This window comes from Myripristis murdjan, chromosome 15, assembly GCF_902150065.1.
Source record: "Myripristis murdjan chromosome 15, fMyrMur1.1, whole genome shotgun sequence".
In the NCBI taxonomy this organism is placed as follows: domain Eukaryota; kingdom Metazoa; phylum Chordata; class Actinopteri; order Holocentriformes; family Holocentridae; genus Myripristis; species Myripristis murdjan.
The window spans coordinates 15,974,520-15,999,990 of NC_043994.1; the positions used below are offsets into that span (position 1 = coordinate 15,974,520).

At 40.7% G+C, this 25,471-nt stretch overlaps 1 protein-coding gene across 6 annotated transcripts in view; it reads right to left on the minus strand.

The window, feature by feature from the left end:
* The window catches only part of LOC115372415 (protocadherin-15), a 234,862-nt gene that overhangs the window by 68,347 nt on the left and 141,044 nt on the right, over positions 1 to 25,471 (minus strand). For all 6 annotated transcript variants that reach the window (XM_030070300.1, XM_030070295.1, XM_030070297.1 and 3 more), the window contains 7 exons: positions 22,914 to 23,048; positions 20,825 to 20,974; positions 18,823 to 19,016; positions 17,340 to 17,472; positions 16,956 to 17,035; positions 13,306 to 13,399; positions 6,278 to 6,406 (listed from right to left, as the gene is read on the minus strand). In XM_030070300.1, coding sequence (XP_029926160.1) covers positions 6,278 to 6,406; positions 13,306 to 13,399; positions 16,956 to 17,035; positions 17,340 to 17,472; positions 18,823 to 19,016; positions 20,825 to 20,974; positions 22,914 to 23,048 — 915 coding nt within the window. The remainder of the gene's footprint in view (positions 1 to 6,277; positions 6,407 to 13,305; positions 13,400 to 16,955; positions 17,036 to 17,339; positions 17,473 to 18,822; positions 19,017 to 20,824; positions 20,975 to 22,913; positions 23,049 to 25,471) is intronic.

Here is a 25,471-nt window from a genome sequence, read left to right on the forward strand (position 1 = left end):
TAATTAGACCTGCCACAATAAAAACCGCTGAGGAACGACTAATGTTGAAAATATTGTGTGAACGAGGCTGAATACCCACTTACTGATACAAATGATGTCTCTCTACCCCTTTGTCACAGTTTGGCAGACAGAAAGTGCTAATGCCTGCCGTGCACAGCCAAACCATTGAAAAAAAAAAAAAAAAAGACACAAATAATAATATGTGATAATTAACCTGTAATTAAAATTATGGCTAACTACAGCTTGTGTATGAAAACAGCTCCTCCACATAACTTCAGTTTTTGTAGGTGTGCTGACCAAGTGAAACGCAGCATAACCATGCCTTCAGACCTAAGGGTGTGTGACATATCAGTGGCTTTGACAGCTTTATCAAGGAATCTGCAAGGGAAGGGTAATTATGAGTTTGTTAACGAATGAGTGATATCATGTTGAACAGCTACTGCGATTAGCGGCTATCCTGCATGATGCTTTCATGGTGCCGCTGACATGAATGCTAATCAATCTGTCCTCCAGTCATGGCCAATATGCATGCTCAGATTACAGCTTCCCCAGTCAGAGTCACAGTATGGGCTTGTGTGGTGTAGGACATGTAAGTCAGTATACAAATGGCTTTATAAACACATGGAGCAACCCTGTCAATTGTGATAGCATGGTTAACAGTCTCAAGTGTATCTGAGTGTGCATAAAATAAGAACAGGTGGGAACCAGTTCCAATTAGGCCATAGCGATAATCCAAAATGCTTTAGGGCTAGCATTAAGCTACTTAATAACATTATGCGCTTGCTCTGCAGTCATCTTCACTGGCAGCAACTGTCTGTAGCTTGGTAGTCTGCTGCATTAAAGCTGCCTACCTGCAGGTAAATTCAGTGAAATGCAGAAAACACATTACCTGCCAAAAGAATGGAGTAAACACATATAGCAGGTGAATTTAAAAAGTCTGTAGTGGGTCTGTCACTTGACTTTTACTCGGTGTGTGTTGGCTGTGAGGTGTATCTGTTTTGACAACTGTAAGACCAACTTGTAACAGACATGGTGTTGGACACAAAGCTCTAAAATCTTAGCATTAAAAAGGTGATACCCCGGCGGTTAGAAAGAGAATTACTGGTGACACAACATTTATGCCTATCAGGAGGGGTGATGAAACACAATGCAATACTAAAATGGTGTATGCTATATTAAACAAAAGACCAAAACTACATTCATGTGTTTAAAACTGCTCTTGGTCCCTCTGGCCTACCTTGGCACTTTGTGGGTGGTTCATCTCTATTAAGTAAGAGGCTAAGGCTAAGTGAGAGTGAGAAGAAGAGATGACAAATGTGAAAATATGACGTTTATTATACACAAAAGGGAGGTAAATGAATCCAAACATCACACACTGTACTGTGGAGAGCTCTCTAAACAGACATTATCTCCGGTCTTCAGAAGTTGACTTCATAACATCACTGTCTTCAGCTGTTTTATATCACAACCGGGTACTAACTGGTAGGGGCTGGTATGGGCTGCAAGTGATAAACAACTGCTTCACTTTGGAATCTATTTATTTATTTATTTATTTATTTATTTTTTCATTTGTTTCCACTAGGGAAAACACATCATGTCTTGTTGCCACAGATTCAAAGGTGGTTTCAATTGTGCCTTCTTGTCAGAGATTCAAAATTAAGGTATGTGCTGGGGCATGTTAGTTAGTGGATTCTTTTGTTGGCATTTTCTCTTTGATACTGGCATTTTACATGGTTGGTCTTTTGGAATTTCTGATGCCCACATTTGCATGCCAAGGTAAGACAATTTGGGTTGTATTCATTCAAACAAACATTACAGCATTGTGGTCAACTGAAAACATTCAATAATGTCAACCAGCTGCTGAAATGCCTGTGTCAGACTTAGGGTGGTATGATAACATACTCTGCATATTGTCTCCCCTTTATTCTGCTACTCTCATGTGTACACACTGGACACAGAGCCTGCCCTGCACTTCCTGTTCACCACCCACATGTCCCCAGACAGGCCTGGTGGAGATCTGCACTCTGCTGAGTGCACTCGTCTACTTATTGCTGCATTGTGGCAAATCATTTCACTTAAAAAAATGATTTTATACTTTGAAGGTCATGTTTTTTTTTTTTTTTTTTTTTTTTCTTCAACAGCTTTATGCTCACATGCAGCCAACCTACTGAGACAACGGCCAGAGCCATGGCGGCTGGACTGTGTCTCTCCCCTGTAGGCTTCTTGTCAGGCTCTGATTCAGAGTTGGCACACTTAAGTCATGCACCTGTGTCCTTCACCAAAGACAAAACTCACACAAAACAAGTTACTGACACTCTAACTCCTGTAGCACTGACTTGCAGCATGCCCACTGGGCTTCCAGCATTATGATGTTAGTACGTTTTCACAAATTGGCACACAGTGGATCAGTCACATTCCCCTCATGAGGAACACTAGTCTTTAATTTTGAGAAACTGAATTCTACAGACTGAAAAAGAATAGCAGAATGGGCCAAATATGCTGTTAATATATTTTATCAACTTGCATTGTTTATTCATTGGTTCTATATTAGATGCCTCTGTTTAAATTTAATTTCAATATCAAGTGCAATAGTCTGGACATGGCTTGAGGCCAGAGAGGTACATCAGTTACTGTAGGTCAATGGAATAAAGCTGAAGCCTTTCCATGGTTAGGGCCACAGGTTTTGAATGCAAATCTAATCAAAAGCGGCCACTATACCTAAACCCATTTTTCCTATTGTGTAGGAAAGAATAAATGTTGCAAGAGAATCACAGAGATGTCAGGGAAAACCTCTTTTTAGGGAAACATTGCCCAGCATGTGTAGCTGCTCTAGAGGCGCCTAGTGAGAGCTTTGGTACATGGACAAAGTCTGAATGCCAATGTGAACAATTCTGACCATCAATCCCCACTAAATGCTCTGATCTCAACTCAGGACAGATGAATAGATAGCTAGATAGCTAGATAGCTAGAAAGTATATATGTGTATCAATCCCACTGTGACACAGTACAAGCCAACAAACAGACCCAACAATAGACTGATCCATCTTGAATAACCCAAGCTGACAGGTTGTCTTGAAATCTCATAGAAGAGTCTGGTCTTAAACACAGCATCTTGAAATGAAATACGTGTTCTACATGAAAAAATCATTACATAGAGACACAACGAGAAACAAATTCTAATTATAGTCTCATAGACAGTAAGGGCATTGTGATCATGTGGGTGGATGAGTGGATATATCTAGCCTCGACTTCAAAAACCTGGATTTTGTTTGAGACTGAACTGATGCCAAGAGTTCATTTATTTATGTATTTGTTTGTTGTTTTTGTTTGTTTGTTTACTCAAAACCTTAAAACCTTAACCATTAGCTAACCTTTTCATGTGACAGGTGGATATGTTATGTCCAATTCATGCTGCTGTCACATAAATCAATTTACAGTGGAGGAGCATTATGGCCATATAATTTGTGTCTACAACATGTAATTTGTCTTTCAGAGATTAGGCTTATTTCACTTATTTGATGACATGTGTTTCTGACATGTGTTTTTGCTTCCAACTATAGCCTGCATCCCTTCTTGATCAGCTACCACAGACGAGGATATAACCTCTCCATCCATGTGCATGTGCAGGGGAAGAAGGATTTGGTCTTGCTAAGTGTCTAATGTACTTTTCTTTTCAGACAGAAAGGAACAGCCTCAGCTCAACTTAGCTAAGCACCAGCTGCTGAGAAAGCTCTCCCTGGTGAGACGGAGGGTGAGTGAAGGTGGGGTGGGCCAGACCCCACTCTAGCTGCTGGCTGCATTTCTGAGGAAACTCACTGGAGAGTGAGGCTAAAAGCCGCTTTGCCTAATGCAAACAACAAGCTTCCCTCGTCTGTCCTTTCCTCTCATTTCACACTTCATAAACTGGTATCATGTCCTGGTAGTCCATAATATAACCTGTTGAGAAATATAATGAAATGTGTTATGCTGGAAGTGTATAGCATGACACCTGTGGCAGGTGAATGAGATTGATACCAGAGTGTCTGCTGAACAGCAAATCAGCCGAGCAAAACTGAGCTTTTTATTTAAAAAACAAAACAAAAAAAACAAACAAAAAACAAACAAACAAACAAAAAAAAAAACTCTGACGTTAATAGAACCGTATGTTGATTTCCCTTTTCAATCACAAAATTTGATGTATGTACAAGTAATTAAAAAGTGTTTAATTTATCTTTTCTAACTATGTTTTTTCTAAAACAAGAGTGATTTCTATGTTGTGGTCACACTAATATTTCAAGTGTCCACAGATAAAACCATAACCATTTTAATATCTGTTTACAAATCTAGATACCAATATTTTGGAGAAGGTATTACAGGCCTCGGTTGCTGTTCGGAGATGAGGTAAGTGCACATAGCGGGGATTCATCTTTAAAATTCAGACTCCAGCCTTGCACCGTGCAGCCAAGCTCTTGCAAGGTACATCTGGAGCAGCATGAGAGAGTGGAGGTTGCTCAAAAAAACGGCACTACCCGACATCCTTTTGAGTTGCTTGATTTTGACTTGCAACTTGCTTTATGTTTTTTTTTTTTTTTTTTTTTCTTCCACACAATGTCTACTCCAGAGAAAACATGGCATAAACAGAGTGTCAACTCTGTGGTTTTGGTTAAATTGGTTTTCAATACTCACTAACAGCAGCAGCTTCGCTTTGTTTAGCCTGGATGATATGCTATTCAGCACAGGTGATGTCTTTGGCCTCAAGCCCTTTCCAATTACAGCATTTGACGTTAAAATCAAATTAAATAAAAACTCATTTTAATCTATTATAGGCCTAATGAATGAAGAATGCAGTGAGGCAAGTCCATTTAATATGCTAAATAATCCAAGGCTATTGCACAATTAGAAATATGGCACAGCCTTTAGGCCTATATTATAGAATTTCTAGGCAACTGTTTCATTTAAAGAGAATGTCACCACCCTGCTGAGAGTGACAATTTAAAAAAAAAAAAAAAAAACAAACTTGGCAACTCAGTAGGCAAGAAGTTACAAAGGGATAAATAAAATATTCTCCCAGGCACTGCCTCAGCTCAGAGTAACACCAGTCAACATGAGTCACAAGATAGCATCTTGCCTCACATAGTTTTTGTCTTGGCTGAAGGACATAGGAACATGACTTAACCTGCGCTAAATTTGAAGCGGAGCCCTGAGCTGTGTCTTGCTCAAGTGAAGACACTGAAAAAGGGAGAAGTGGCCAGACATCAGAGCCACAATGAAATTCCAATATCCAATTTCAAAGATTTTCCCAAATCTATTGCGTATTTTCATGCTTAGAATTCATTCAATTCAAATTCCTCAAAATAAAGAAACAAAAAAACGTCGATATGTTCCAAACACAACTGAAGGGAAGACTTCCAGCTGCTTTTGCTTAAACAAGACTGGTGCAAACAGCAAACAGCAGGGGGACACAACTCACTGATCATTTTGTTTTGGGTAATTAATCTATTACCTATACACCTTTCCCCTAATACAGACGCTGCATACCAATGCAGAATCTTGTTAATGAAGCGTTAACATTCACTGGATAAGGAGGTAGTACTCTCTGAGTTTCTCAAAGACAGAAAGACATAGCAAGACTCAATTAATCCACACAAAATACACAATATACAAAATACACAAAATGATGTGAAGGACCTTGCAAGAGTTAATGAGCAAATTACTTCTTGTTCCAAAACATTTTTTTTTTTATCCTAAATCAGAAAAAAACAAACAAACAAACAAACAAAAAAACATTCTGTTAAAGACCAGTGGCTAGGTCAGGGATATCTCTATGTTGTTTTCTCTTAAGAGAGACATGGAAAAGATAAAAATCAAGATGATGCCATGTATCTTCCATTAAGTAAGCACGTATATGCACACTCACAGAGGATGTCTCCTTCTATTATTCTGTGATTAATCCACTGACAAACATCAGCCCTATTAATCTACATCAGTAATTAGAAAAGTCTGCCTGCTCAGTGGAGCTAAACCAAACCAGTCAACAGGGATGTAGATTTGGGTGACAAATCTGCCCAACAAGACCAACCGTGTTGGAAACTGCCATTTCACTTTCCATGGACAACAATAATGAGCACTGAAGTACAAGTGTCACTCAGTGGCCAATACATCTTAACAGGAAGGACATTGGTTTATACAAGAGTGGGAGAAACCAAAGGTGAAATATGGTTGGAAAGAAAATGCTGTTTCACATTGGAACAAGGTGTCTTTCTAAATGTGAAAAAAGAACAGAATGTTTTGTGCTTACCCTGACTTGTCCTACAAACACATTGGCCTCTTCTTCTTGGACTGTCAAATTGGTGGGTAAGGTGAGGTCAAATAGAGGATCGTTATCGTTGACATCAGTAACCACGATGTTCACAGTGGTAGTGGACGTCTGGAGGGGAAAAAACGCACAATACAGACCAATTTTGCATTGTACATTGGAGCATTCATTTCTTTACACACAAGCCATTTGAGAAAACCATTACACCATGGATGCATTGTAATAAAAAATGATTTTGGATGATTCTGTTTGGGTGAAATGTGTAACCAACCACTAAATGAATAATTTATGTGATGAACTCTGGAAAATGAGTTTTGCTAATGCACAAACATCTATATTAACAGCATTAATAAAACATGGGCAAATGCTAAATGCTTACTCAAAATTATAACAAAAACCCCTCTTAAAAGGTACCGTTACAGTGACAGCTGAGAGAAAACATATTATGGAAGCCAAACAATTAACCAAATATAAATTATTAAAAAGTTGAGAACCTGCCGAGGAGACAACTCATCAGCATGCACAGATTAGCAGCTATGATATTTATGGGCAGGAACAATGGCATTTGTAGAGCTCATGATGCATTGGTTTATTTACTTACATGGATGAAAACGCTTGCACAATTTAAAACTTATTTTTTCAGCATTCTTTGTTTTAGAGTTTCATTGTTGAAAGGAATGTGGTTCTTCAATAATAAAAGACAACAATGCAGCGTCGTAAACGGGACGCTCCGCTGCCTCACGCTGCTAATAGCAATAATCTATGAGTTGGAGGGCCGGCACATACCCAATACACTCCTGTTAACCTTCAAACAATGACACAGCACACACACCTTTGAAACTCTCCAATAAATCAACAAGGAAAGATAGCTGAATATGCACAATCTACAATACCTCAGTGCATGGAGACAAAGAGTTATGTACATAATGGTGTAAATGCTCTCCTTTGGGGGGGAGAAAGGATGGGATGGTTTGTGGGAGGAGTTGGCCCATGCAAGAAAAATATTTCCCGGAAGACAGTCGTTTGAAGTTGCCCTGGCAGATGAGGCATTCCGAGGCGCACGGCACGAGGGAAATGACCTAGTTAATGTCACCTTCATCTCATCATCCTTTGGGAATGCCTTCACCATTGTTGTTTTCTTTGTTCTGCCTTCTGAGATGTATATAATCAGTTCTTTCATGTATGGACTGACACAGCAACCCTTGCCAAATGCCATCACACCCGATGTCTCTCTCCCCCTTTGCTTACATGAACTAAAACAAGAATACAAAAGGACGCGACTAGCCCGCCGGTGTGGTGGTGAGTTCTCCTCGCTTCTCATTTCACAAGGGACACCAGGCTAACTACCACGAAAGAATGCACTCTACACCTCCTGAAGCCAATTAGGCTCTCCGTCCTGGCGTGGGCGCTCCTATCAAAGAAAAGCATCCCGCCGCTACAGCGTCATTGCTCAACAGCCATCAGTCTGATTAATGAGCTGCTATTACTTATTTATCATAGAAAAGACAGCTCTGTGATGTCTCCTCCTCCGTCCCTGCAGTCTTAAAGATTTGGCCGGTGCTGCTTCACCTTTCAAGTGACAACCCTACTGGAAGCCACGGTGGCGGGGACTGATGCATTCTGGCTGTTAAGAGCCATGTATTGCCTCATCTAAGGTTTATGCAGCATCCCTACCTGAATGTTTGGGCCCTAAGCCTACCTGGCAACTGCAGTTATCATCACAGCCTACGCTGCGTGATAATGTAACCCTGAACCAGCCGCACGGATGACCAAACTGTGTTTCATGAATTACAAACAGTTTAAACTAACAGCAGAGAACTTTCCAGGTCTGTATGATTTTCCTCAGGTAAATTAAATGCTGCTTGAAAACAACAGGTCACTTAAGGAAATGGTTTTCAATCTTTACATGCAAAGAAAAACTAGACCAAAAAAAGTGTTTGAGCAAGACCTCATATGAGGTAATTACCCATGTTTTCATTTTAATTATACAACTGACAAATCCTAATTCACGCCCCTCAAAGGCAAACCAGTCAGTCGTGGCTTATTAAGTGTTGCCCTCGGCCATACAATGCATCATAGATGTGAGTTAAGTTTCTCTAGATGTTGAGGTGTTTTCACAGGTTTATACTGCTGCCTTAAACAAAAAATAAAAAAACAAACAAACAAAAAAAAACTTGTGCCTGGGGTCCCAACAGCAGAGACACACAGAGACTGAACAAAACCAGAACATGACCGAGTCACACACCTCCTCTGGGTACTCCTGGGAAAACCGCCCACCATACACACTCATGAATATTAACTGAGATTAAAAAGCACACCTTTGGCTGAAGGTAAGTTATTGTGTTGCATTTATAAAATGCCAAAACCAAGAGCTAATATTACAGTTGGAGACTGTAACTTAACGTGATCTGAACCTGAACAGAGCCCTACTTTACTAACTAAGTGGTTAGCAGGACAGCTAATTTAGCCTTGCATAGTAGAGGACACTGAACTTTTTGATATATAACTGCCTTGATATATAACCCTGTCATGGTTAGATTCAACTGAAAATAATGTGTATGATTGTTTTACACCATGGGAAAAAACATATTGAGTAGCCCATCACTGAATTTAAATTTGTCGGTGACTGAGCACATGGCAGGTGATAGGCTTAATCAACATGAAGGAGAGCAAGGCCACCAATGCTGCTAACCAATCACCTGCCAGCAGCACTGGAACAAATACATTTCCTCACAAATTCCTTCAATTCCATATATGTAATATATGGAATTGAAGGAATTTGTAAAATATGTAATTCCATATGTATATATATATATATATATGTGTGTGTGTGTGTGTGTGTGTGTGTGTGTGTGTGTGTGCATGCGTGCGTGCGTGCATGAGTGCCTATGTATGCATTCAAAGATGAGCAGCACCAGGCGGGAGGATGACTTCATTCTCTTCTTGTGTCAGGTTCCCATGGTTACAGAAGTTCTGTTCTAATTACATATCAGAATCCCTGGTGACCCCCTCCATCCCTCCTCAACCTGCACTTATTTTGATCCTTTCCCTGTTTCTCGCAGTTTCTCGCCTTTCTCGCAGGTCTAACTCTCAAAAAATGAGAACCCCTAACCCCCACACCCTCTAGCCTGATCCCTCACTCTACTCTCTTCTTGTTGTGACAGCATTTCTTACTAGCTCTGACATTTAGCCCACAAGGGTCAGCTAATAATAAAGTGCGGGGACAAGAAGGGACACACACACACATGCTCACACACAAGCTAGCCAGGTAAAGGGTCTTGGTTCTTACATCCATCCATCAGTATTAGGACAGAGAGCACCTGCTTGTGGTTACCTCATTCTATGAGGTCAAGCCCCCTCTTCCTTCCACTTTATTTATTTGCTCTTTCCTCTCTGACCTTGTCCCTGTCCATCCTGAACCTCCTTCTCTAACTGTTACACACTCTTCCAACTGTGCACTCTTACCATTCTAGGGCACTCTGAAATACTGCAAACACCAGTGGCCAATATACCTCTTATTTACAGTCGCCCTATTCAACCGACACACATACATACACGGTCACATATAAATGCACACACACACGTGCATGTACGCGCACACCACTGCCTGCCAACAGATGAAAAAGGGGCAGCAGGATTGAATGTTTATGTGTATGCAGGTGAGGGGGGGGGCAATCAACATCACTGCCGTGACAGCTCATCAGCTAATGTTCATTACCTATCACACAGAGCATCTTAAAGAGGAAACCACATTTCACCTCGGCCCAGAACAGAGACAGCTGCGAAATTGAGCCAACTGAGGTTAAGTCTGATTAAATTAAGATGGTTTATATGATTATCAGCTCTCGCTGGGAGACAGAGGGTCCAGCATTCATATTCAGTTACAGTGTCTGCTGCTTCTCAGGGCTAAGCCACACAGACAGCTCTGTGAATGTAAAACTCTTACAACACCTCAATGCCTGTGATGACATCATATGGGCAGCAGGTTTTTTTTTTTTTTTTTTTTTTTTTTTTTTTTTTTATTATTTTTTAGCATATTTGTTTGATGTGGAATTGTGAGGAGCTTTAAAATGCTGTACATCATCCATATTGACATTAAACTGTTTTTCAATAGCCGAAGTCCCATCCTCTGAGGCAGCTGTCTTTATGTTCATTTTCCCTGATAACAATGCCTATGGCCTTTGAATTTTGCATCTCTGGTTGCACTGCAGTGATAGGGGGGAGCCTTATCATTGCTATGTTCTGGCATTTTGACTGGATTATTCACTTTGTGGGCAGTGCCCTAGATGATGCCTTGGAGTGCCTTGGAGTCAGTCAGAGCATAGTGTGAAGTCCAGAGGGAACAATGTGGATGAAATGTAAACATTGATCTTGACTGGAGCAGTTCGAGGAGCTGAATACAGCTGTATACCTGCACAAAACCCTGAGCAATATACACTTAGAAAAGCATTTGTTTAGTGACAAGATGCATTTGGTGTCTTGCCAACAGGCTTCTATAAAAGCTTAATTTATCAACTAGCCCCTCTCAGAACATGAAGAGAGGGGCAGCAATTGGTCTATTGTTATGTTAGTTAAATTGTTATGCTTTTTTTCCTGAATCAGGTAGCCTGCGAAATATGCAACATGCGGATAATTGTCATATTGGCTTTTCTCTGGGTGCAGGGAAAAACAAAACAAACAAACAAACAAACAAACAAACTTGCAGTCAATAATTATATTGTATGTAGCACAGGACTTTCAAAACTAAATAACAAAAAAAAAAAAAAAATGCAACCTTTCAGTGTGTGCTACTGTGCCTATGTAATGTGCACATGTTGTTTGTAGACACATTCTCTTCCAAGCTATCCTGTTATTAATTTCTGCCTAATCGTGCATTATGGAAGCAAACAATATTTATCGTTATATAGGGAAGACAGAAAAGTAAAGAAACTAAAGGCAACCTTCTGAATGTAATAGCTGTTTTTTGTAGATAATGTGAAGAAGGGTAAACTGTGTAGGAGGCAGCTATATATTAACTGTGCATCTTTGTTTGTATGGTGCAGAGCTGCATTGAGTGCTACTCTCCATGGTGCTGAATAAACAAATTGCTAGGGACCGATAAACATAGAGCCTTGTGCGTGGGTCAATAGCATGCATCATAGCCGCACAATTGGGTCATCATAAAAAGTACTCGACCACCACTTAATTCAACTGTTTGAAAGCGTGTTACATTGGCATACACACATCACTCAATTCTCGTTGACGCTTGTATTCACGGTCAACAGTTCATTCAAGATAAAGCCTATTACTACTACCTGGTGTTTACATTTGGTTCAAACCAGAGTCATGCAGGCATATTGCACGGCCTTAACATAGAGGAGTTACGTTTACCATCCAGTTAAAGGTGGTGATATGTCCTAAATGGCTAATTCCAAGAATTAAATTAGTTCCACCAAACATAATTGTAATCAGAAAACCTTGGAGACAAGTCAAGGACTAAGTAAAGGAGATGGATAAGCATGGAATAACTGGATTTAACACAGAGCCAAACAAATTTGATGTTTTTATTTGCAGTAACAATTATGTTTTGAACTGAGGAGCAAGCGGCACTTTGCAATAATATCATCACCTTCCTTCCTTCAGTTGGCCAAGAATTATATTAGGACAATGCAATCACTGCTCATGCATCTGCCTCTGTACTGATGTAAGAGAAAGTCTCTAGAGAGATGATTCCTCTGGACCCTAGGAGTGCCAAAAAATTCAAACAAACAAAAACAATTGAAAGAATCTGAGAAGTGACGAATGCAAACTCAGGCGCAGTAGAGCACTGAGGCCAGACTAGTTTTCCAAGGCAATACTGCAAGGAAAATTCATTGGCATATATGACATCACCTTTCCTTTAGTTTGCATCATATTCCATGCATTACATTTGTTCTTCTTCTCCATTCCTGTGCCTATCTCAGTGACTGCTGCCTGAGGAACTGCTTACTCATCATGAAATGATGATACAGCCCAAGAACAGCCCAAAACACAGGTTGATGTCTAAAGTGATTTGAGACCCAATTCCCCAACCCTGTGGCCATTTAAAACAATACTGCCTATCTAAAGAGTGAATAATAAATGATGCTTCAACACTATACAGGGAACCTGATGCCAGACATTATTATAGATAAGATACCAAGGATTTTGATGTGTCCTGGTGTTGTGGGTTTTAAGTTCAATAAAGGATAAACATTAATGTTAAAATGACAGATCTTTTCAAGACCAGATTTAATAATAAAAGTGCTGTGTGCCTGGTGACAGCTGAGAGGTTACGTCTGACATATCTGGAGCCCCATGTGCAGTACATTTTTTATATCTAAAAATAAACAAATATAAAGAATCCCAATAATTAAAACAGTTGAATAGGGGTAAGTGGATGGCCCCTCCTTAAAAAAACAAACAAAAGGAAATTGTTTATTAGTGTGTAAATTGCGGTGTCCTGGCCACATCTGGCTTACAAACAAGACGCAGGGTTCAAATACATAGTGATCAAACATGTGTTTATAAAATAAATAAATGAATGAATGAATGTTGAGAATACAATTCGGTTAGGGACACTGATTGATATATGGATAAAGGAATATCGCAACTGCACAACACCCCAGATGATACAATATTCCAGCCAATAACACAGCACACAGAGAAGTTATATGCAACTGAATGGAAAGCCATGCTCCCCAAAACAGCTACTGCTTGCCAAACAAAAATGGAAATCTAAATTTAGAAAAGGAGCCAGCATTCCAGGTAAACAACTGGCAAGACTGGCAAAACCTTGCCAGTATTGCCCAGGTTTTGACAGTGAAAATTGAAATTCATTATTCCGGTGTGGTATTGGGTGGGTAAAATATTGTTGGGTCATTGTGCCTAATAGCTTCTGAAAAACTACCACACATTCATGAGATGAAGTTTGTGGGGCTGAATGTGTTCAAATAATTTCGGATCATTGCTTCTAAAGAGCCAGGTCTAACAAAGAAAGGGTTGTTTCTCACCCCTCCAGGGTGGCCATCAGATGCTGTGACAATCAGGCGATACTGGTCAGTGGTCTCTCTGTCCAGAGATTTGCTCAGAAGCAGAAGGCCAATCCTGTGGAAAGAGGGGTCAGAGAGAAGACACCGATGTCACTGTACAACACAAACACTTAGTCTGCACAGCTGGTATTTCATCTCTGGAGAGACATGAGGGATGACTTTTGTTCTTGACTTTAACTGTCAAAACTCTAGATTTCCCAAAGTGGCGTATTACTGATATCATCACATCATGTCTATACTTTAATGTTTCTTCCACTATCTTTGTCCTCTAATTATCAAACAACAAGAGGCAGTAAAACAAGCAAGTTACATCACTATTGTACTAAAATCCTTCCTTTTGGTAGAATCAGTCACTACAAAACTCATCAGCTGCAAATTAACTTCTAATTGATATCCAAGGATCTGTTGCTCATTTTGCACACATTACATTGGACTGCAGTGCCATTTCTGCCTTTGCCTGAATGGGCTAGGGAAAAGTGCAACTCATTCTCATTAATAGTACAAGCTCACGGGGGAGAACACAATGATGGGGCCTTGCTCGGAAGCGTTCATGATCGGCTAATTTCTGTCATAATGAAAAAGCATTTGCTTAGTGAGATTAGCTCCAAATTTCTGTATAGTACATCACTGATGCAAGGGAGGAGAAGCCATTAGCTCAGATTTTATTTACTTCCTGACTTAACAGGTACGTAAAACAAGGCTGTTGATTGAAGATGAGTTTTGGGTGATGAGCAGATGGGCTCGCCCCACTCTGGGTCTCTCTCTGTGTCCCCCTGCCTCTTGCTCCCGAGGCTCATGCAGACAGAAGAAACATCCATGTTTTCCTCCCGGGGACTGCGGCAAGCACAGCAGCCCTCCTGCACCTTAACAAGGTATAATTTGGCGCTCTGGCAATCTAAACACAAAGTGTGGATGCATTCCGGAGCAGAGCATCAAATTATCTTTGTTTGCACACACACAGGCACATAAGGCATGTGAGCATAAACACACACACACACACACACACACACAAAACAATTTTACTGTCACACTCAGGAGAGGCTTCGCTGGCACAAGAAATGGCAGGAAGGATGACCGCATGTGAACGCACTGCTAGATTAATGCCTGTCGCATTTCCCTCCTGTCGCCCTGCTCCTTCACATTTCTAATTTAAAGCTCCTGTGGCCAAGCGGTCCAACCAGAGCTACTTCCTTCCGTTACTTCCTTCCTGTCTCTTCTAGCCCCTTACATCCAGGCATAGTGGCTCATCTTAAAATCTGACAGCCAAATTGCTATAGCCTCGATTAACGTTGTCCATTTCTCCAAGCAGCTCGCTCTAAGTTATGGCCGGCACATTGTTTTTAATCCCGTCCACCGGTTGAGCTGTGGTTCAGGAGGACAAGTGCTGCTTTCCAACAAACACCATAAACATGCAGAGCACCATCCTTCCGAGCCAAGCTGTTATGCTCATGTTTATTTATACTAAAGCATGAGACTGAAAAAAAAAAGCTGTGTGCTCAGTGAAGCTGCAGGTACAGGAAGCACTAGACATGCATATGTTAACCTGGAAAAACAGGGAGGAGGATGATAATGATGCTGATAATGACGATGATCATGATGATGACAATGATTAGAATAATTTGTGCCTCTAATCCAGCCAGGGTGATTTCATCCCCAGCACGAGTGAGAATTGTGAACTGTACTTGAGGCTGGGTCTGAGTGCTTCACTGATCATGTATGATAGCAGCCTGCCTCGTCTCTCTGACCACCAGAAAGAGAAAGATGTTGTCAGATAGATAGCATCTTGTTAACAGCACAGTCTGCAGTGAAAAGGCTGAGGGTTAGAGGGTATCCATTCAAGGATTATATTTGATGACAAGGCAGCGAGCCACACTAACTTTTGATCTTTCATTACACTCAGATTTTGTCTGTTTGGTAAATTGGAGCAACAATATAGAGTTTTATGTCTAGCTGGCATAAATGTTTATGAGTTAGTATTTAGTATGTCTATGCTATGTCTATGCTATCACTGTACTGTCTAGTGGCTCACGTAGTTCTCCTGAGTCATTGATTCAACAGAGTGTCCTGCTCCCTATTTGAACTGTGAGTGAATCTGAGGCACTTCCACCTCCCTCTGGGGAACCTGCCCCATTTAGAGGGAGTTATAGACTAGAGAGCCCATTATTCATATTAGCTGGATCGAACCAGCCCCATATGTGGCCTCAATCTGAACATGCGGCAATGCAAAAACTCTTCAGTGCACCATCTTGGAAATCATGAAAAATGTGTGTGTGAAGAAGGGCTCCGTATACCGCACACCCATTAAGCATACATTACCAGCTAATTATCCTTTGATTCATCATGCGCTATATCAGCACCTGCTTGAAGTTATTACACTGTTAGGTTACTGAGAGCTTGTGATGTGATTGTAATATTCCTGCCCCGCAGAGGATGTACTAGAACAGTACGTGTGACTTCGTTTCAGCAAGACTTCTGTCATATCTGGTTTGAGAGATTACGGTGGCAACAGCAACAGCTGTCTCCCATCATTTTGATAGTGTCACAATGTTTTCTTAGTGTTGCCGCCATGAAACCGGAAAGTAATCATCCCTCCATAAAACAAACCATTTCAACACTGCAGAGCAGATTAAGAGTAAACAAAAGGCAGTGATACAATGCTGCAACACAGTTTGTCCTTGCATAGCTGGGAGACTGAGGATGCAGACAACAGAGGCTTTAATCAATTAGTGAGAAACGTGTCTGGCAGCGCCCCGCATTTTCAGTCTCCCCACATCTGCTCAGTTATAAGCAAGGGCTTCTTCCCTCCATATTTACTTGCTTATTTAAGGGATAGTAAAAAGCAGTGGCCACTTAAATATTTTAAGGCTTTCCCCCTTGCTTCCCACCATCACACTCTTATAACACTTCTCCTCCCATTCCTTCTCCTTCACCTCCATCACTTGCTCTCACAGTCTGCATTGCCAGTGGGAGGCAGATGATTTTCATCCTCTTTCTACTTGCTCTAGCACCTCTTCCTCCTCCTCCTCATCCTGTTCCCTCTGCCACCCAGTGCCTCCCATCCTATTTCTCTCCCCTGATTTTCACCCACTGGTCCTTCACCAACATGATCAAGGGAAGGACAGAGAACAGGTGGTCATTATTCTTTGTCAAAGCCCATATATGGCCTTTGCACTTCAGAGAACAACATGAAATGGAAAAGTTTATTGAAAATTATTATCGGCAAGATGTCCTTTTTGTTAGAGTCCCTTAGATCATACAGCTTTGATAAAGAAGTATGCAAGAGATAATGCTGTATGCAAGAGATTTTGTCCCATTCCTTAAAAACCCTTGTGGTGTGGAGTGCACTGGTAGAAATATGGGGAGCCTAGTGAAGCAGTTTCATTCTTTTAATTTTGGATCTAGGGAACTGACAATCACCATATGAAAGAAATACTGTCAATCATTCACAAATGTTTTCATCCATCCATCCACCCAACCATCAAGTGAGCAGGGCACCTGCCTGTCTATTGCTCCTCCTCTGCCTCCCACTCATCCCTCATGCCTCTATGTGTAAAAAGGTACAATAACATAGATATGTCATATCTATTCTAATCAAAAATAGATGAGCTTACGTTTCAGTGAGGTTGAAGATCTGCTCGGAATCCCCACTCACAATATGGTACGTGATTGGGTCATTCTCTCTGTCTGTAGCCTAAGGGAAAAAAAGATGAGCTTGAAGGTCACATAGTTCCCTTATAGCTGAAGGCTAACAGATCTGACAGCTGAGCGTCTTGGATGTTGAACCGGAGTAACAGTGAGCATACGCTGGAGAGTGATGCATGAGAGAAAAGGACAAAATGTGCTGATGGAACCACTGCGACTACAATATATAGTATTTGTATGATTGAAAAAAGTTCAGAAAGTTAAAAACACAGCACCACATGTCTCATAAAATTCCATATTTGTTCATATCTTGGACATACAGGCCTTGGTTTATGTCTGTGTAAAAGTCTCACCTGGAGATTGAGCAGGATAGCTCCTATCCTCATGGCCTCACTGACTTCCAGGTTATATGTGAAAAGGGGGAAGCGCGGGGGACTCTGGTTGTTGGGTGGCAGCACTTCGATGTACACCGTAGTGATGGAGCTCCTGGCAGAAACAAAAGCACACTTCAGTCTGACTCACCGCATGATTAACCACTTGAGAAGTTGTTATAGAAGAGTAACTGGCTTGGCCATGTCTATAATGTCTATATATAAGTCATCTGGAACATCTTTCAAACTCCATGCATGTCTTCCTTGTGTGGAGTTTCAAACTGATAGATGTAAAGTGAAACAAACATGTTTTGGTAGCATTTATTTGCAAGTGGCTCCTGCGTCAATTTAAAAATGGACCCACAGCATGTTTCTTGGTACATTGAACACAGTGTACAAACTGGTAGGGGCCTGTTATTCATGACATTGTCATACATTACAATCACTTGGTTCATAATAAATTAATCATAAATTTGTGTACTTGTAATCAACTGGCAATGGTTTTCAGCTATTCACAGAAACAGGCTATTATTGATTCAATAGCACACGTGCAATTAAGAACAGAACTATGGTTATGTTGATTATTTGTTCATTCATCCAATATGAGATATTTTTGTGCTGTTGTTGTTTTGCCTGTTATTGCCTGTGAACATCATGAGCATATTTTGATGTGCCATAAAAAAAAAAAAAAAAAAAAAAAAAAAAAAAAAAAAACTTTTGGACAACAGATTATGTATTGTTCTAGACTGCTTCCAAGGGTTTTTCCAACCTGCCGCCTCCTGTGTTTTAATCTAGAGCTGCTTAAATGTTCTTTCCTGCTGGTTTTGGCAGGGCCAGTTGATATGTATTTACACAGTAAAGCCCTGTCATGGGGAACAATCTCATGTAATACCTCTTTCCAAAAAAAAAAAAAAAAAAAAAAAAAAAATCCCTGAAATGCTTAGTTAGGTCTAGTGTCTGAAATTCTTGGTTTTTGCAGTGTATTCAAAACAGGATTTTTGCTTTAAGAACAAATAAAGAAGACACAACATATCAAACATCTCCTACCACTAAATAAAGGACAAGAGAGAACAATGTCTGCAATGTTAGACTGAACAAGACCATCTGTTGTCTGAATCACAACAGCTTGTCTCCGAGCTTGTCAGAAATGTTTTTTTTTTTCTCCCTGATTCAGCCCAAAGAGGGCTTTCCACTGGATTCAGAAGCTAGTTAGTGAATCACTATAAACACCACATTAAATTAAGCAAGACATGCAAAACAATGTACGCCATGATAGGACACACAGCCAAGTGGAACATCGTTTGAATATGCAGACTGCATAGTAAAGAGTTACAGGGGGAAAGTATTCAGCTTCACATTAGTTCACATGAATCAATACATCTTTCAGTGATACTGTCTAAAATTTCCAGGTAAGACTGCTATGTAAAACACAACAGGAAGAGATATTGGACAGATAGTAAGATACCTTTGCTGGATCCCTGGTGCACTGTCAGAGGCTTTAACAGTCAGCGCGTAGGACTGTCCCACAGTGAGGATGACACCTGGTGCCACAGTGATACGTCCAGTGTGGCTACTGATAATGAAATCTCCTTGGGCACCAGTCACTATCTCATAGGTCACTAAACCATTCAGCCCCTCATCAGCATCTGTTGCTGTCAGCTGGGATAGGGAGAGAGAGCCAGAGACGGAGCGAGAGAAAGACAGAGATGCAGAGAGGGAGCAAGAGAGACAGGGTGAGGGGGGGAGGGAGAGAGAGAGAGAGAATTAGGAAGATAGCAATCAAAGATTAAGACACAAATGTCTTCACATACTTGTAACTGTCTACTGAAGGTGCAGGGGGAGCTCTGAACACCTATCTGTGCTTAGTGAACCAGTCAGGCAGTAAATGTTTCTCAGTGGGGGGCAGCAACTGATTTCAGTCATGTTGCCCACCTGTGCAAATAATAATAGGGCAAATGCTAGAATCCAGTTTGGTTCCCTGCTATTAACTTCTGAGAGCATGACCCTTGTTATATATACAGACAGGATCAAATGGTTGGCATTCAGCTGACAGTATACATGCTGTATAATGTGTACAAACAGACTGACTTTTTGTTATGGGCTGCAGTATGCAATTCCTTGCTGCCTCTTAAATGTGGATTCCAACCGAGTGACCTTTATGATAATGGAGGTTTGGAAAAAAATTGATTAGTTTACAACAAATCTCTAAAATTCATGCTATGCTACCTTTCACATGATTGGGATTAGAAAGTATCTGAGTTATGAAAGCACCTTATCAGATAGCTATCAGATACTGCTCTCAGGAAACTAAAAAAGAAAAAAAAGACACCCTTTTTCATGCTGTGTTATCAAATGAATTAAGCAGCCACCAATTCTTTGAAGCCAATTATGCAGGGAACCCTGCTGTTTGTAATGATGACACCTCATAGTCGAGCTGGCTCCCTATCTTCAAGGCCTTGAAAGTTTAATCCAAGCTACCCGGACCTCCTTTTCCATGCTCCTGACATTGAAGAAAAAGCTGTAGCATCAAATAAGCAGCAATGGCCTCAGGGGCCCAGAGGCTCTCATAAACGGCTTATAAAAATCGGTTAAGCGGTCATACCAGACGCTCTGTGACCTCTGGCCTCATTTCGGAGAGGGTGAAATGCTTGGTTTTTAAGACAGATTAAACTTGACCTTTTCGGTGTCTGACATTTTTTTGGAGAGGCTGTGTTGAACGACTTACCAGCTGAAAGACAAAAGATCATGCTCTGCCTACTAAATAAGGGACAATGAAAGGAAGAAACTCCCCACAATACTACATCTGGCAACACAGGGTCTAAAGGTAAGTCCCTCAAATGCGTGTGCATGTACATGTGCATGCACGTGGATGTGCATATGTATGTGTGAACATGGATACATGCTTTAGTCGAGATGGGGATGCGTATGTGCACATATGTGAATATAACCCTCCAAAATGATAAAAAACAGAAGAGAATGACTGCTAAATCTCTTTCACAAATGAACAAACTCCCTAATCCTTTAAATAAAATAAATATAATCTAGCATCTTGATATGCAATGCACCGTGAGAACTGACAGTCAATCAGTCTCAAGGAGCACACACACTCCTAGTAAATGGCCACCCATTTTGACCTTTGACAGTGAACTAGCTACACGATAGAAGCTTATAACTTGGGTAAATGGCTGACCAGGCCTGTGCCACCGAGACAGAGAAGAAAATGTTTTCTGACTCGTCTGTCATGACTACAGATCAGAGGAAGAGGATTGTTCCAGTGGTCTGACTGTCAACACAATGCACCGGTCTGTTGTGTTTATTCACGTTTAGCATGAAAGAGGCCGTGTGAGAGCACAAAAGAAAGAAAGGCGGTGTGATGGGGACAAGCAGGCAGGCGCAAAGCAAAGAGCAAGAGCGAGAGATCGAAGGAGCAAGTGAAAGGCAAGGGAACGATTGTTTTGATTGATTACCTGTAATACTGTCTCTCCTGGCTGCATGTCAGTGAAGACTTCAACGCTGTAGGACACCTCGGGAAAGGTGGGTGTGTTGTCATTGGCATCAATGACCAAAATGTTGACAGTCACTGGTTCACTCTGCTGGACCCCGTCTGATGCTATCATCTTTAAACACAGGAAACAGATATGCATATGGAAATGTAAGCACGGTCAATAAAATCCTGTTGCTGAACTGAATCAGAAGGTGACCTTTACATTCTTTTCAGCTTTTGGTTTGAGGAAATGTCATTACTGGGTGTTTTTTTTTTTTTTTCATAAAATGAAAAAGGGTCAAACTACAACAAGTTACCAACTCCTCAATTTCTCCTCCAAAAAGCACATGATATAGTTACACTGTGCCTCTGCAATGTTGGTATTTACAACTCCCTCAAAGAAAGAGAAGCCTTTAAAGAGAGCAGAGGAGAATGCTTGTAGAAAGCTTGCCGAAAGGACAATGTGCAGTCTTAGCAAACTGTGTGCCTTCTTGTCAGTGGCAGTTCTGATGTCAAGTGCTTGGCAAGAGAAAGAGAAAATGGACTGAATTGAACAAATGCAGTCAAGGAGAGGTGAAACAGCAGCAACAGCAGCAAAAAATATATGTTTCTGTTGGGGTAAATTGGCTTTCCCCAAAATTTGCACTGAGTGCTGAAATGGAAATGGCATATCTTTCAGTTTGGACATTAGGAAGGCTCCTTTAGCAGCAGCCAAAGGATTGCAGTGAATGAGGTATACCGAAACACATGATTACGCACATTAGAGAGCAGCTCTCCTGTCTGGGGAATTCCCAGCACAAACAGCGAAAGTGATTTCTGTCAATAACCATCTCGGAAAGAATGCCATCTTCAAAACCGCACAAGGGCACCTATCTATTGCTCTTTGTAGTTATCTCTTAAGCATTATGCTACTGATAACATGTCTTTAGAGAGCTCTCAAAGCTTGGTGCATTCACTTGTGATTTTAGATATTAGCCAATTGGAATAAAATTATTTGCTCATTGTGCCATGACTACTACACACAGTGATGCACCTCCATTTTGTGTATAAAAAACACACACACATCCATTATGAATAAATAAATGAAGCATACCTAGATATGCACCAGTACAAGAAGACTCACTCACACACACGCACACCAAACACACCACAGTTTCATCAGTTTGTGATGCTTTGTCCAAAGCCCCAATACTCCAAATAGACTACCCCAGTCCAACTGAACCCACCGAACACATTAGAAACTACAGAAAACCAAATCCTCCCTGTTCAGAAACTCTTGCACCGTCAAAGTTATAGTCTCTGGAGGAAACATTCCTGCAGTTCTCATTGTAAGCTCAGTGCTGCCCTTTTGATGCTTTCTAATCCTGAAGAATCCCTATGGAGGGAGGGAGCGATATTCCTAGATGCTGCCATCCCTCTGTAGTGTAAAAACAAGCTACCCACCAGGTCTCTGACATCAGTGTAACAGCAGTAAAACAGACATTAAATTAACCGAGGTGACATGGGCAGAATATAGGAGGGTTTATGTAAAAATAAAACATCATAAAGATCAGGAGTAACCTAGTTAAGAATGCAAATGGAACATGAAAGTAGCTGGGGAGTTGAGTGAGCCTGTGCCATCTCACGCCTCTCATGCTGTGCTTAGCAGGAAATAGTTCCTGCTGAACGTGTCTTGTTAAAACTGATGAAATATGCTGTATCTCATTGGAATGGAAAATTCATACATACTGTACAGTGTGCGCAGTGCAGCGTAAGAAGCAGAGAGGTCAGATACATGTGTCATGTCTTTCTTTAAACTGAGCAGACAATAACATAGAGATTTGTTACTTCTGGGCTTGGTGGGATGATTGTAAGTTAGATTCAATTAAACAGACTATCTGACTGGAGCTGCAGTATTGGTATTTGACCACAAGTAAAGGTCATATTGCTCTCGCGATGTCAGGTCAAATTTGCATCGGAGAGTGCCTCTTGATACAGAGGTAACCAGAGAATTCTATTAATACACGCAGATAACGAGATGTGGGTCACAGTGCTAGTTCACAGATAGTTTCAGTGTGCTGCCCGACTCCTACCGTGAACGTGTAGGTCATCTGCTTCTCCCGGTCCACAGGTTTGAGGAGCCTCAGGTAGCGGATTATCCCGGTCGGGGTCAGGCTGAAGATGGTGGTGTAGTCATCCAGAGTAATCTCCACCATGGGGTCTTTCGTCTTCCAAGAGAAAGATATTCAAAAAGAGGATGTTACCATGGTGATGTGACTACTTCATCTTCTCTCTCTCTTTTTTCTTTTCTTTTCTTTTTTTTTTTTTTTTTCTTTTTCCAAGGTTGCAGCTGTGGGGCTGAGAAAAACTATCAAATATTACATTTTGGTTTGGCAAAAGAGCGGAAAAGAGAAATACGGCAGTAGGTCCCTTAATTGTCAGGAAACAGCGGGGAAAGGAGCTGAGAAACTAACCAGAAACCAGGCTGAGTCTTTTTAAGACTTATCAATAAAGGAAGGAAGAGAGGAAAAGTCGTCTCTGAAAACAAGGAAGACCCATTAACAGCTCTCTTCCTTTTCAGAACAGAATATAGAGCACATTAAACAAAGATACACGCTTTCTTTTAGGTTAGCAGTAGGCGACATAAATTAGGGGTCTTCAGAACATTTTACTGACACGCAGCCAACACTTTTCATTTTGAACTTCCCACACTATCATTGTTTAGTTAGACTCTGTTAGCAAATAAACTTTATGGTGCATTGCTGGGAGCCAGGTGTGATTCATGTCAGTCAATGAGTCCTCTCAGTCTGTTTGATAAACACTGGGATTGGGTGGCTTATTGATTTTGTTATCTCTGCTCACACTCCACTTTGATTTGTTAATCTTCTCCAAAGACTCAGAAAAGAGGGAGAAACACATTAGGAGAGATGAACTGAGGCAGACAGAGAAATAGAAAGAATCTAAGTCAGAGGGATCACTCGGGATGTGACGTCTGACCAAATTATTAGGACACACTTCTCATAAACCCAGTGAGAAATTTCATAATGCCAGAGATGGACAACTGGGATGAAAGCTGATGCATTTTTTTTTAAAGGTGGTTTAATTGTTTTTGCTTAAGGATACAAATGTGATTCTACCCCTTTAAATGTAGCTGAATATGTGAGATAGCATCATCCTGTCAGCAGAGTTTGCAAGGATTTGGAATGTAGTGCACACACCTGCACACACAGGCACACACAGACACACACTAACACACACACACTTGCAGTTGCTGCCGCATGCTTGTTTGTCAATTGTTTAAACCAATTATGTCAAACCTATTCCCCTAGCCCCTCCATCTAACCCCACACGCACACACACACACACACACACACTCGAGAATGAAGCAACAACATCATAAATACTTGTGAAAGTTTGTATTCAAAGAAGTTAACTTAGTTTTGATTTTCAAAACCACAGCAGAGACGTTCATCTGCATATAAAGCAAGGAGAACACAGCACAGCAAAACACTCCATACGTACACTCCCAACAGACTACAAATTTCAATGCGTCAGCTGCATTATTCTACACACACACACACACGCACGCACGCACGCGTTCGCACACACACACACACACACACACACACACACACACACACACACACACACACACACACACACACACGTCATTACTGGAGACCTGATTGGTGGTGTATTCATTGTTTATGGAATTTGGAAGCAACAAAGAACATATAATTATATTGTTGATCACATGTTCTAACATTGTTTTTACACAAATTAAAAAGATATTAATTGTGCATTGAGAATGTCTCCAGCAGTGTCGAGTGCCTCCAATTTGTTGTGACACTTCACAAACTGATGCATGCATTTATTTTCTGTCAGAGCAACCGAAATCAACCCTTTTACCTACAGGTGTATCACCGGGAGCCAGCTTCAGCAGGGAAACAAATAGCAGGAATATGACTTGTGGGCATGTTACTTTATGTCATTCAAATGTACAAAATGTCAACACACACGCATGTCTAAAAGTGGATGTTTAATCAACGGACTATAATTTTATGCCATACGCCTCAGAAGTCTTACATAACATTAAGCACAAACCTGTTCCCAAATGTGTAATTCTGGATCTAACTCATTTTCTCTGAAAATACACAAGGTTTTCTCATAATCAACTCTGCCGCAGTCTGTGATTTAAGAGATGTTTAAAACTTGGACATTAAGGACTGCACCTTTCACTCTTATATGGGACTGGATTCACAGCATTCTGACACCTTACCAACAAAACTAATTACTTGTTACATTACATTTAAACAAGCAATTGGTTAGCTGGCTACCATGTCCATTTCTTTTGCCAGTCTGTCATCTTTTGTCAAGAAATGACACCAAATATTATTAGATTTTCCAAAAAAAAAAAAAAGAAAGTTTGGAAAACCTTTTTTTTTTATATATACAAATGACAAAATGTCATTAAAAATATAATAAGAATAATTTCCTCAACAGATCAGATACATTTTTTTTTGTTCCGGAAGTCTCAAAAATGCATATAAATGACAGCATGATTTCTGAGGGCTATTGTAAAGCATGTTTTTGTTTGTGTGCACATGAATGCACACATGCATGCAAGGCTGGATATGTGTAAGGTGTAGGC